Raw genomic sequence first — 14,965 nt, 5'->3', positions numbered from 1 at the left:
CCAGTGATGACCTCCATAACCCTTATGCCTCTAGCAAGATATTAAATGAGGGTTCTGCAGTGGACACTGGCAGTCCAGTTGTCTATGAATCGACACCCCCATGACCTTTCCCATTTGAATGATAAAGATCTGCAAGAAATATGTCTCCTGGTGGAGTCATGCAACAAATGTCTTTCAGGGCTGTTCCTTTGTTCTACCCATGCCAAAAGCCATGGTGACCATGGACATTTCTCAGCTGGGTTGGTTGGGGGATACTACTTGGGACAGACAGTTCAAGGCACATAGTTCCCCTTAGAGGCCAATCTTCAAATCAGTGTTCTAGAGATGAGAGCAGTCCTTCTAGCATTGCAGACCACTAGGAATGATTGTTATACAGACAGACAAAATGCCAGTGATCTGTTACATCAGCAAGCAGGGGGACATCCACTCTTACCCTTTGTGTTGAGAGACAGTGATGGTGTGGCTATGGGTAATCTCTTCCAGATGCTTTCTTTTGCAGTGCACATTCCAGGGAAGTCCCAATATTTTAGCAGACAGACTGAGCAGATCTATTGTATTCCCTCACAAGTAGTCTCTCAATCCATCAGTGTCCAGAGTTTCCACCATTGGGTCAGCCATGCTGCAATCTGTTCACTTCTGCCCACAATTTCAAATGCAACAGGTATTTTGCCCTATTCCCCTGGTGGGGGAGTCACCGAGAGATGCTGTGATTCATGACTGCCCTCCCCATCTCCTTTTTTTGCTCATCCCCCTTCTCCCCACATATCTAAGCATCTACAAAAAGCATCTCAATGGAGGAGTAAGGTGATTCTCATTGGCCCCATTCTGGCCCTGACAAATGTGATTTCCCTTCCTTTGGCCTCACCTAATATGCCTTCCTTGGGTTCTGGATCCTTCTCAGGATCTTCTATCTCACCCATTTTGATTATCTTATCTAGGCATGCAAGCCCTCAAGTTAACTACATGTGTTTCCTCTTCCCATAATGGCTAGACAGTCCAGGCCTTCTTCCCAAATTTTGCAGATACTTACAGCTTCCCAAAAGGATTCTTCTAGAAAAATATACAAGAACAAATGGAAAAAAATTCTGTTTGGGACAATCAGAGACACTTGGATACCTTTTCAGAAAACATTCCAGCTGTCCTAGATTTTCTGACTTCCATTTTCCATAGTGGGGCAAGTTACTCCACAATTAAGGTACAACTGACTGTGATTTCTAATTATGATATTGGTAAAGACCATTCATCTTTGGCATCCCTCACACCATGGAAAGTTTTCCTCAAAGGTACATTTTTATTTAGACCATCTGTCAAGGATCCCACATCTCCATTGGATTTGGCAGTTCTCCTCCAGGCCTTGACTCAGGCTCCCATTGAACTCACAACAAAAGCTGAATTAAAATGTTTGTATTGGAAGACAATTTTTCTAGTCATCATTTCATCTGGCAGGTGAATGTGTGAACTCCAGGCATTGTCTTGCAAGCCACCTTACCTTATATTTTATAAAGAGAAAGTTTCTCTTCACATTAATAGGTTCATAGGTTGGTACTGGGCTATCTGCCCGAAGGCATATATTAGCCCAGCCATGTTGTGCGGTATTCACTGCCCCTTTAGTAGTTCCCTAGACCCTTGTACTAGCAGCTAGTACCCTTGGCCTGTATCTAGTAGTGCTGTTGGTGTGATCCCCGGTGTGAACTTTCTGTTACCCATACACTCATCAAGGTTCCTCTTGAAGAATGATAGTGAGGGGCTCTGGATTATGTAGATCGGGACGCTGTTCCATAGTAAGGGAAGTCTTTGCGAAGGGAATCTATCCCTCCAGCATCCTTCCTTTCTCCCAAAAGTTGCATCAGAATTTGCCCATAATCAATCCATTAATCTGCCAGCTTTCTTTCCAAACCTTTCTAATAAAGGAGAATATATGCTTCATTTGTTGGATATTGACAGGCAACTGAAATTCTATCTCTATAGCAAAAAGAATTTCAGAAAAAATCTGATCAGTTGTTTATTTCCTTCTCAAAGGCCAAATTGGGAAAGTATGTGTCTAATGTCACTTTAGCTATGTTTCTCACTGATTGCATTTCCTACATTAATAAGCAAAAAGATTTGACATTACCAGGACTGCCACAAGCTCATTCCACAAGGTTATTTTCCACCACCTTCACTTTCTTATCAAGAATTCATATAGATGACATTTGTGCTGCTGCTCCATGGTCCAGTGCACTTCAGAATATCATTCCATGAGACCACCCTAGGTTTTTATTAGCTAGGGACTCTGTCTCAGTGGTTGAGGAATGGACAAAAAAGACTACATCAGATACAAAAGTTATGTACTCACCATAATAATGCATCTGTGTTGTCTGTTTTCATCCTTCCTCAGCCTCCCCTCCCTCCAAGCTCCTTTCCATTGGTGAAAGAGACTGTTATATTTGCCTGGTATGACCTGAATGCATGTCCTTTTGGACTTTTTCCTGTCTGAGCTCCGTATACCTTTGCTTTTATGATTTGAGACTTCTATTCTACATACCTATAGGTCTGTTTCCACATCTTAATATTAAGGGGCAAACTCAATCTGAGGTAATGTGGGGTTTAGGGGATTATGGGTAAGGGGAGGAGCTTGAGACACAGCTCCATAGTCTGAGAAGTGACCAAGGTTGGATCCAAGGTCAGATCAGAAACCCAGTGGTTAAAGAAGGACAGAAACAAACAACACACATGCATTGTTATGGTGAGTAAATAACTTCTGTTTAGTCAAGGGTATAAAAGAAAATATGATATTAAACAGCAATAGTCCTAAGACCAACTCTTGAAGCACACCAGTTTTTATTTTAGCCTAGTTAGAAAAGTGGCTGTTAAACCTTCACTCTTAGTTGTCTACCACTGAGCCTGCTTGCTGTCCAGATCACAATAAAAGTATTAACAGAAAGTTGGTTCATTAAATTAGCAATTATCATGTGGTTGATAGTATCAAAACTTTAGTCAGATCAAGATAAACCACACCCACATGAATGCCAAAACCCATAGTTTTCATAATTAGTTCATAAAAGACCACTAAGTTTGTAAAAGTGGAACTTTTTTAATGAAACAATGCTGACACAAATCTGTTAAGTGGCCCATTTTTAATATCCGCTTCTAGAACTGCTAACAAACATCTAAAAAAAATCCCTACTAAGAAATCTGTAGTTGGAAATCTTTTTTAAACTATGTTGTCTGTTTTTCAGTTGCATGGAACAAAGCATTCTGTTAGTATTAAATAATGTGAGTGTAGTAGTGATATCTTTAGCTGTCTGTTTTAAAGTAATCCAGGGATATTATCAGGTCCTGGTCTACAGTCACTATTTATTTTGGGTAAAGATGCTGACACTGTGTCTGGAGAAATATGTGTAGTACTAAAAAATCCACAATCATATTTATTAGGAGCTAACGTCTTGAGGACCCTTTTGATGTCAGAGATTCTGGCACCTGAAATAAAACTCACTATAACCCTGTCATTATCCAGCTTTGTGAGTGATGAGTCATTGTGCCTAACAATAGAGTCATCTATCACTAAAACTCTTCTAATGCTGCTGTGGCTCAAGGTAGTCTATCATTCTGAAATAATGACAGCAGATACTTCTCAAAACTTCTTCCAAGTAAAGATGTTAGACTAAGTGGATGGTAATTGTTAACCACATCCTGTCTTCCCCCTTTGTAAACTGGTGCTAATTGTGCTGGCTTCTAGTAGTGTGGAATATTTCCATAAGTTAGTATAGTAAATAATCTAAGAGGTCCAAATAGTAAACTAATGAAATTCCCTGCAGGGCAATCTGATACTGTACTCGTACCTTCATGGAGGACTTCACCATCTCTTCTGTGATTACTTGGCAAGTCCAGTTGTTTTTGTCAGACACCTTAATAGTTCTGAAAGAGCTAACTGCTGGAAAGACCATTTCTGAAAAATATATGCTTAACATATTGGTATGACGCATGTGTCACTTATCACATCTGCTTTTATGGAAAAAAACAAATTGTCGAAACAAACATCTTTTCCTTTTGCATTACTCACATATTTGTAGAATTTCTTAATATTATAACTCCAAAGCCATTTTCATAGCTCAGTCTGGCCTCAAAGGGAATGGTTTCCATTGTTTATTCCTCACCTTTTGGAGGAAGCTCTCTACCTGTGTATACTCAGGACTTTCTTGTCCCACCTTTTGGGCAAATCCCATTCTGACCTTCAGTCTTTAAGTCCATTCACATGGTTTACCTTTCACCATTTGAAATATTGAGCTCCACTAGAGCGAGTTCCGGAAATAAAGCCAAACCCCACTAGTTGTGCAGGTTTGGGGTGGAGTTTGGCTTTAATGGCCTGAATTAGTCCATAACAGACCTGAAAAGGAAAAATGTCATGGGCATTCAAAACTACCATATAGCTGAAACACCTAGGCAAGACACTGATTTTGAATATTCAGATCAGGTTTCCATTTCTTCTGATTCCTCTTTTGATCAGGAATTTTCTGTTGCACCCTATGAGGATTCTGATGCAGAGGAATCCATCCCATCTGCATCTCCTCCTGAGTATTGCTCTTTTGGAGAGACTTTGCATACTTTAAAGGAACATTTTCACTGGGAGAGTCAGGACTTCTCTGAATCAAAAAAGAGGCTTAGGGATTTCCTTCTTCTTCCTCAGCATACCTCCTGTATTAGACATTGTTGATGATGTGTTCTCTGAATCAAGCATGGCTCCTGATTCCCTGCCTCCGGCTCCTAGTAAGCCAGACAGATAGTACAGGGTTCCTGACTCCCACAAATTTCTTTTCAAAAATCCTGCTGTTGATCCTGAAACTATTTCTCAGGGTCCCAAGGGTGTTAAGGCTTCTACAGCCAAAAATCCTACCCCTTCTGATAGAGATTCCAGGGCGCTGGATAGATGGGGTAAGAAGGTTTATACGTCTGCAACCTTGGCAATCAGGGCTTTAAACTGCCAGTTTCGTATGCTTAAATATCAACAGCATGTTATGGGCTTACTGAAACAGAAAATGATGTTGATTTCTGATTGTGTGGAAAATAAAGAGTTACAGGATTTATTGCATTCAGCAGAACAGGTTGGAAAGCATACTTTGCAATGTGGTTTTGATTCTTTGGAGGCCTCTTGTAGGGCCGCCATTACTGGATCTGTGATTAGAAGGCATGCCTGGCCCAAGGAGCAAAATCTGCCTGATCATGTTAAAGCTAAATTGTTGGATGCCCCTTTGCAGCATGATACTCTGTTTGGTAATAAGGCAGAAGAGGTTTTAAAGAAAATGGAAGACAAAGCTAAATCTATGCAAACTGTAAAAGATTTCTTGCAAGTGCAGCCACCCAGGTTCAGTAGGCACTGGCCTACCAAAAAATTTGTCCTTTCCTGTGTCCAACAGAGCCACTCAGGGCAAACCCAGGCGCTCAAAAGGCTCCAGATATCAATCACAGGGTTCTTACAGGTCAAGGCAATGGGGTTCCTCCACCTCCAAATCTGGAGGAAACAAAGCACAACCCTACAGTAAGCAGTCTCAATGACTTTCCAATACCATCTCCAAGCACTTATCTTTTGGCAGCCCCCTTGGGGGGGAAACTTGCACTTCATGCTCAAAGTTGGCAGTTAATTACCCAGGACAAGTGGGTATTAAACATAGTATCCCATGGCTACAGATTTCATTTCCATACTTTGCCAATTCCAAATGGATGGCTGGATCTGCCACCAAACCAGTGGGCAGAGGCCCAGAAACAAGTCATGTTCCTCATGGATATGGGGGCTATTCAACCGGTAAAAGAAAAGGAAAAAGGGCAAGGTTTTTATTCAAGACTTTTCCTGGTACCCAGAAAAGACAATTCATGGCGTCCATTACTGGACTTATCGATTCTGAACACGTTCCTGGACATTCCAAAATTCAAAATGCTGACTTTACAACAGCTACTGCCTATGCTGGGCAAAAATGCTTGGTTAGTAACTCTAGACTTAAAAGAGGCATACCTGCATATCCCAATAAGGGAATCATGCAGAAGATACCTCCGCTTCAAAGCAGGTTTTTTGCATTACCAATTATCTGCACTGCCCTTTGGCTTATCTACTGCACCCAGGGTCTTTGCAAAGTGCCTGGCACCAGTAATTGCATTTTGCAGACAAAGAAACATTCAAATTTATCCTTATCTGGATGATTGTCTCATTCAAGCAGAGGACAAGGACACTCTTCTTCAACATCTGGCATTTGTAAAAAGTCTTCTAGCATGCCTAGGGTACACCATAAACGAAAATAAACCACAACTGGTACCCTCTCAAATAATTACATTCCTGGGTGCAAGCTTGAATACAACTGCCCAGATGGCCTACCTCACGCCAGACAAAGGCAACTGACAACATACTTCAAACAAATGGCAACAAAAACCAAGTTATCTGCAAGACAAATTCTGCAGACTTTGGGGTTCATGGCATCTTGCATTCTACTAATTCCATATGCGAGACTGCATATGAGGAAACTTCAGTGGTACCTAAAAAGTTTATGAAGTCAACATTGTCACAGCCTGGAAACAATGATTCCTCTCATTCCCTGCCTACAACAGGAGTTTCTTTGGTGGGCAGAGACATGTCACCAAAACAAGGGACTGTCATTCACTCTACCCCCTGCAACCCAAACCGTAACTACAGACGCATCAGACTATGCTTGGGGGGCCCACCTGGCAGGGAGATGCATTCAGGGCAAGTGGAGCCCAAACCAAATGCATCTGCATATCAACCAGAAAGAAATGCTAGCTGTTCAGAATGCTCTGACAGCCTTCAAAGACTTATTTCATTCAGGACAACTTCTGATAAAGACGGACAACACCACAGTTATGTGGTACATAAACAAGCAGGGGGGTACACATTCCTACCCCCTTTGCAGACTAGCCATGGCATTGTGGAACACAGCCTTGACTTACCAAATACATCTTCAAGCTCAATTCCTGCCAGGAAAGCAAAATACTCTGGCAGACGACCTAAGCAGAAATCTTATAGACCCGCACAAATGGAAACTGGATCTACAAATCTTCAGCATGTTAACCCAGAAATGGGGGAGCCCAGACATAGATCTATTTGTCTCTCCCCAAAATTATCAGTTGGACAAATTCTGCACAAGGACTCATCACAAAAAAGCATGGAAAGTGGATGCTCTATCCTTCAGCTGGAAAAACCTATCAGTCTATGCCTTTCCTCCTCTGCCTCTACTCTCCAAGGTCTTGCTAAATGTCAGACAGGAAAAACCAAAAATGATCCTAATTGCTCCAGACTGGCCTCGCGAGCACTGATACCCGCTTCTAAGGAATATGTCACACCTTCCTCCATGTTACTTGCCTCAAATACCTCATCTACGGTCTCAGCAGAACTATCAAATTCTGCACACTCAGCTCCAAACTCTGAATCTTGCAGCATGGCTAATCAACTAATTATTCAAACCACACCTCTCAGTAAATCTGTACTGGATGTCATTTTGGAAGCCAGAAGGCCTAGTACTAGAAAATCTTATGCTAATAAGTGGAAGAGATTCTGTGCTTGGAACCAAGCACAAGGAATAGGCACAGCAAAGCCCAATATTCCTCAGATTTTACAATACTTAAGTGAGATGCTTGACAAGGGCCTATCTTTTTCTTCAATAAAAATCCATGCCTCTGCCATCTCGACTCATCACAACACAGAGCCTCCCCTCTTTTCTCATCCACTACTTAAGCAATATCTTAGAGGGGCCAACAATTTAAGGCCTCCCAGGAGAACACCAACTCCTGCATGGGACCTCAATTTTGTGCTGGAAAAACTCACCCTGCCTCCTTTTGAGCCATCAGCTACTGCGGATATAAGATTTCTGTCTTGGAAAACAGCTTTTCTTTTTGCAGTCACTTCAGCAAGAAGGGTTTCAGAATTACAGGCTCTCATGGCAGTGGAGCCTTTCATTATATTTTACCCGGACAGGGTGGCCCTCAGGACCAAGCCTTCTTTTATGCCTAAAGTGGTATCCAGAGTGGCTCTTAACCAGACTATTCACCTGCCAACATTTTACCCAAATCCGCAGAAAGAACAAGGGGGAGCAGATTCTGCGTTCATTGGATATACATAGACAACTAAGATTCTACTTAAACAGGACCAAATCTCTAAGAAAGTCTGAGCAACTACTGGTAGCATTTGCTGCAGGATCAGAGGGGAAGGCTGTATCAAAGCAGACTATTTCTTAGTGGATAAGCCACTGCATTTGTTTCTGCTATTTGCACCATGGTAAACCTGTGCCCAAGGGGATCAGATCACATTCCACCAGGGCTGCCTCTACTTCAGCAGCTTTTCTCAGAGGGGTCCCAACCAAAGACATTCTAGAAGCTGCTACTTGGGGCTCTGTTCATACTTTCACAAAGCATGATCATTTACCTTTCTTTTCTAAATCCAGGGCAGGCTTTGCCACTGCAGTCCTGCAGGGCCTTATAGCTGCTCCTAATGCTGTTTAGTTCCATCCTCCCATCCATAGCTTTGGGATTCTACCCAAATGTAATGACTGCAGCAGTGAAACACGAAGAACATAGTACAGTTATGTACACTTACCATAAATGTAGATGTTCGAGTGTATTCACTGTTGCAGTCCGGGTTACCCACCCGCCATCCCCCATTCTATACCTTTTCTTTCCTTCACTATATTCAAAAGCCTTTGTGGTGTATTTGCTTTTAGTCGAAGGTAAAGTTTATGTTTCTAAAAGTGCATTCATATGTTTACTGTTTATTTATATATATTTTTGCTCCCCATTTGGGGGGCACCTGACATCTGGGGTAAGAAAAACTGAATAAAATGGCGTCAGCTGCATGTTTTATACCCCTGACGACCTGACGTCATGGAAGAGGAGACAGCAACCGATGCAGGACTCAAGACTTTGTTATTCAGGCCAACTGAGGGCAAACTGCCAGCAGATTACCCAAATGTAATGACTGCAACAGTGAAAACACTCTAACATCTACATTTATGGTAAGTGTACACAACTGTACTTTTCTTATCCATAGAGCTAAGTTGTGCTTGAATATGGACAGTGATGAACTTGTTTTATGTGGCTGAGGAGTCTGTTCCACAGCAGCGGTACCCTCTGTGAGATATACCTGTCCCTCCAAGACATTCTAGTGATGTTACAGAAGAGGTTTAGATCACTAGACCAGGTATTTCTGTTGCCATTTGACTTGCTAATGTGCAGTAAATCCATCAGTAATTGCTCAGAGGATGCCTTGTATGCCAGACACAGGTCTTATCTTAGGATACTAAGTATAGTGACAGGGCTTTGAGTTGGCCCATGGAGGACGTGTTGTTTTGGCCTGGTATCCTTTTAGTAAGGTATCTCTGTGGGCATTCCAGTTGTTGCATATGTGTGGACAGACACATGACAAAGTAGGCATTATATTTAATGATTTACAACAATAGACCCATATTGGTCAAAAGTCCAACATCTCTATAGTCTCCTTCCCCAGGTATTACTTCAATGGCAAATACCTCCTTCACACTATGATTTTACATAGGCAGCTGAGGTTTAGGTTAGTGAGACCAAATATGTGTTCAAGAATTTACAACTTTTCATTATTTTTTCAATTAAAAGGCTTGGTTCTAAAGTGTCTAAGGCAACTGGAAGCATTTCTCTGAGACTACATTATATTATGCTGTGTTGCAACAAATATAATTAGCTGCTTCGTAAAGTACAAAAGCTCAATCTTCTAAGCAGTTGCTTCCTCTTATCCCCCCCCCCCCCACCACAATTCAAACTTAGGTGATATTTCTGCAGCATCTTCTTGGTCTTCCATCAATATTTTCACAAGGCACTATAAGCTGAATGTAATATCCCATTCAAGATCTTCCTTTGGAGACATGGTAGTAATGGGTAATTCTAAAAGGAGAATGCCAGGAATACTAGTCTGTGCTCTGTCTTAATTTTATGTAGGATGGACCTCTTCTTACCAGATATGATTGCATAGTTAGCAAAATGATAGGTCCATTCTCCATAATCCCCCCCCCTTCTGATTTGGTCTAGAGGCTTGCAACATGCAATATAATTGAGATCTGGAGTAGAGCAGCACCTCAGTGCATTTTGAGATTGGAGGATGGACTGAAGCAACCAGGGAAGGTTTTAGGAGCCATTTTCTCTTGATGCCTGTACTAGCACTAGGTCTGTTGTTGCAAAGGATGGACCTGGTCATCCATATTTGTCATTATGGTAAATACATAACCTTCAGTTTTTTAATCACATTACTATTTTAGAGTGGTCTGTTACATTATTAATTCATAGTGTGCTATAGGATTATAAAATGGTTGTGGAAAGTATGGACGTTGTGCTATTCGACAAGTACAATGCATTCAATTCTTTGCTATGACATATTAGCAATGGAAATTAGTCATTCAAGTAAGTAAGATAAGATTAGCATTTAAAATGTATTATTGCACTTTCCATAGTAACAACAACATCGTAAATTAAATAATCAACCCTTAATGAAGGAAATAATGTCATTATAACCTATATAAATTTTTAGCGTTTATGAAAAAATGTGGTATTTTAACAACTAATTTTGTTGAATGCTACCCCTTGAAAATTTTCTTGAAGCTGAAAACTCATGGCAGGACATCATGGAGGACTGAACCCACAATGCCTCACTGCCTGCATTATTGTTTAAGATACTGTTTTACATGCTAAGTACAGCAACAGTGGAGTCATATCACAGTAAGAAAATGTGTCAGCTGTGTCTCACAGGTGGAACACTATACATTAAAATCAACTGATACAATGAAAAATCTCAGCCCACAAGGTAGAAAACGAGAAACTGTTTAACAGAAGGTGCAAAGGACTATGCGCTTTCGCCTTAGTATTCCAACAGGCTTTTTCAGAGTAATTTACGAAATGATAAAAACATTTTTAAATATCTTAACCAAAATGAGGCAACCAATCATTTTGACTTGCTGATTAGATTTAAAACCATGAAAGATTACTTCTTAAAGCCACATTGTACTACGTATAATACCCTATTACAATCTGAATTAAAAATGTATTTACAATAAACATTTTAGTTTAAATGCTGATGTACATTAAACTTCCTGATTAATAATTAAACAATATCAACACAAAAATCTAATATTGTATTAAATCGTAAGTGACTGTCCTGTAGGGCTAAATACTAGTTGCCCTCTGTTTTAAAATTGGCTTAATAGAGATGTTGTCATTGAGGCCTGGTGCAACCATGGCATTAAGTCTAAGTTGCCACCTGACCTCCTTTATCTCCACCTCTGTTTTAGCATCACCACCCCTTTCTTTAAATTAGATTCTATCTATCACAAAGAAAACAAACTTTTTAAAATTATTACATTCAACAGTTCATACAAGGCATTGTGTATATCCTTATTTTTAATGACACTAAGATGTTCTCCAATCCTGTCCCTGAGCCTAGGTGTAGTTTTTTCCCATGTAGAACCCAGGGCAGGATGTACATGTTGCCAAGTACACTACCACAGAGGAGTTGCAGTTGCATTTTCCTGGACATTTTAAAGAAAAATTACAACTAGCCACTGAGACATAGGGACCACCATTAATAAATTTGCAGTGTTTGCAAGCTCCACATTTTAACATTGTTGACCTTCTATTAAACAGTTTCTCGTTTTCTACCTTGTGGTTTGCGATTTTTTTATTTTTTCTTGTTTAGTGGTTTGTGCGTGCCTGTTGGCAGTTTCGTGTGGTTCAACTGATACAATGATCTGTTAGTGAAACCATAATGTAAGTAGCTGTTCATCTAAAGAAGTTTGTTGGTTTTGGTTACCCTGAATGCTTTGATATATGTAAATCAATGCTAGCACTCAAGATAACATAATTTTGAGGGTGTGGCCATAATTTAAAAATGAGTTGACAGTAAATTGGAAAGACGAAAAATAATTTCTTAATCTTGTTGTTTTCAAACCACTTGCAGTTTTAACATCAGGATTATATCCAGAAATTAACTGTAAGGCACAATTATATATGAAAAGTGTAACAATACACTTTAAGTAGCATGGGTTTTCTTTTTGAATAACTTTCTTACAGTGGAAAACCTAACAGTAAATGACACAGAAAATTAGTTTAAAGTCAGAAAAAGAATAAAGTTGAAGTGACTGAAAGACAGAAAGAAAACAAAAATATTTGGTGATGCAGACTAAGCAAGAGCTACATGTCTTCATGTTTCCTGTTCTGTGAATTGGCTTGAAGCCAGTTAACATATCTGTATGCTGAGATGATTTTACTTGAAATTGCACACATTAAGAAAAGAAAAACAGGAATTAGAGTGTACATTTATTGTTTATTCTGGTAGGGTCTCATATCCTCTGTTGACTTAAAGCCAGTGATGCTGGAATCTCCATCACCTGTGTATGAAGACAGCCACACCTTCTTATCAGTTCAAAGAACATTTGTCCAAGAAGTGATCACACCACCTTCTACAAGTATTCATGTATCTTTTCCAAAAGATGTAACCACTCACTCCTCAACAACTAAACCAACAGGTACAGTAAGCTTATAGATGTAAACTTCCCATTGATATTGAAGATTGTTTTAATAAAGCATGTTGCTACAGTTACAGTATCTTCATGTAAAAGCTATAACTTAGAATTGTTAGCAGTGTATTGTGCACATTCAAACAAGAACAGATGAGATATGTCTTGTGATGTTATTAGATCAGATTTTATTTTAATTAAGCCATCCTCTGCCCCAGTGTATGCTTTTATGGTTACAGAACATCTTATCAAACTCCATATAACTGAATCCCCATGTATTCCAGCCCAGCCACTGAATGACTGTACACATACAAATTCCTGGTAGTTATGTCACCGGTGAATAATCCCACATATGGAAAACCTACACTTATTGAACAATGACATATAGGAAAGGTGTATTAATACACTTTAAATAGCATGGGATTTCTTTTTTAGTAACTTTATCATAGTGAAAATGTTCTGGTATGTGGAGCACAAAATTATATGGAGAACTGTGTCATACCCCTGCAACTTATGTTTCTTGACTTTGAGACTGCACAATGATGAAGAATGGAAAACAACTGATACTGTGCAATCCAACACTTTATCTTCTCAGTACTTGATCACCAGTAGTACATAGCAGACACAGCATTCAATGACTCTGGATATACTTTTCACGTCCATATTCATATGCCTTTGTACTCTTGCCATTTTTATATTTTATACTGTAAATGTTTCTGGCATGTGCTTAACTGGCATCTGTAGTAGGTTCTGTATGGTGGTGGAAAAAGAATGTTTAAATCTGTTTCATTTATAATGCAGTTTGTTTGTACTAAGCAATTAAATGCATTGCAAATTGTGTGTAATTACTTGTACTAGTAACACAAACATGTCTTACTTAATCATTCCAGCTGGAGAAATACTGTGTTGAAGTGAGTCCAGGTGCTCAGTAGTAAAATAAAATTATTTAATAACAGTACCCGCGGTGGTGGTGCTGCGGTAGCGTTGTCGCCTCACAGTAAGACACTGTTCGGTTCGATTCTCAGCTAGAGCGTCTTCTGCATGGAGACATGTGTGAATGGGCGTACCTTCGTTGAAGGTTGTGCGTCAGGGCTGGTAACTCGGCACATAAAAATCAACTACCAATCATTAGCGGATCGGAGTTCCGCTGTGGCGACCCCTAACCAGGAAAAGCCGAAAGACACAACAGGCAGTTGAGTGCTTTTATCTTTAAAATTTTCAGAACTTCATTGGAACCAACAAATAACTCCTAATCTACCACTAAATACTATTACAAATGGGCATGTGATCAAAAAGTCATATGCAAAAGTAATGCTAAAAGTTATTTTGTGTCTGTATACATCTCAAAAATAAAATTATAAAAAATAAATAATAAAGTGGTAAAAGCAAAGCTGTATTTTTGTTTCACATTTTTAAATAAGAAGAGGTTATATATTAGCAGCTCTTAACTTCAGCACACTGGATAATGATACAGTGGATATAAAAAGTGTACACACCCCTGTTGAAATGCAAGGTTTTTGTAATATAAAAAATGAGATCACAATAAATAATTTCAAAACGTTTCCCACCTTTAATGTGACCTACAACCTGTACAGTTCAACTGAAAAACAAACAAATCTGTTAGGGGAAAAATATAAAAAAAATAAAAAACGTACAATAAGCTGATGGCATAAGTGTGCACACCCTTAAACTAATACTTTGTTGAAGCACCTTTGATTGAATTACAGCATTCAGTCTTCTTGGGTACACACCTGCCATCAATTAAAGAGACTGTTTAACCCCAAATAAAGTTCAGCTGTCCTAGTAGGATTTTCCTGACATTTACTCAGTTGCCCGCTACAGCAAACGCCATGGTTTGCAGAGAGCTTACAAAACATCAAAGGGATCTCATTGTTGAAAGATATCAGTCAGGAGAAGGGTACAAAAAAATTTCCACAGCATTGGATATGCCATGGAACAAGTGGAGAAAATGTGGGACAACAGTGACATTGCAAAGAACTGGATGTCCCTTCAAAATTGATGAAAAGACAAGACGAAAACTGGTCAGGGAGGCTGTCAAGAGACCTACAGCAACATTGAAGGAGCTGCAGGAATTTCTAGCAAGTACTGGTTATGCACCACACGTGACAACAATCTCCTGTATTCTCCATATGTCTGGACTATGGAGTAGGGTTGCAAGAAGGAAGCCTTTTCTTACACGGAAAAACATCCAGGCCTGGCTAAAATTTGCAAAACAATACATCAGGTCTCCCAAACGTATCTGAGAAAATGTGTTATGGTCTGATGAGATCAAGGTTGAACTTTTTGGCCACAATTCCAAAAGGTACGTTTGGCTCAAAGACAACACATTGCATCACCAAAAGAACACCATCCCAACGGTGAAGCATGGTGGTTGGCAGTATCATGATTTGTGGTTGCTTTTCTTCAGCTGGAGCTGGGGCTTTAGTCAAGGTGGG

The 14,965-nt window shown here is 39.8% G+C and overlaps 1 protein-coding gene across 1 annotated transcript in view; it reads left to right on the top strand.

Annotated features, from left to right (window-relative positions):
- Positions 1 to 14,965, top strand: part of KIAA0319 (KIAA0319 ortholog) — a 2,335,945-nt gene that overhangs the window by 453,808 nt on the left and 1,867,172 nt on the right. Inside the window, exon 4 of the mRNA XM_044065978.1 lies at positions 12,329 to 12,518. Coding sequence (XP_043921913.1) covers positions 12,329 to 12,518 — 190 coding nt within the window. The remainder of the gene's footprint in view (positions 1 to 12,328; positions 12,519 to 14,965) is intronic.

The sequence above is a fragment of the Protopterus annectens genome, chromosome 3.part0 (genome assembly GCF_019279795.1).
Source record: "Protopterus annectens isolate FY-2018-M chromosome 3.part0, PAN1.0, whole genome shotgun sequence".
Lineage (NCBI taxonomy): Eukaryota > Metazoa > Chordata > Ceratodontiformes > Protopteridae > Protopterus > Protopterus annectens.
Note: the sequence above shows the minus strand (reverse complement) of the source record. Positions and strands in the feature narration are given on the sequence as shown.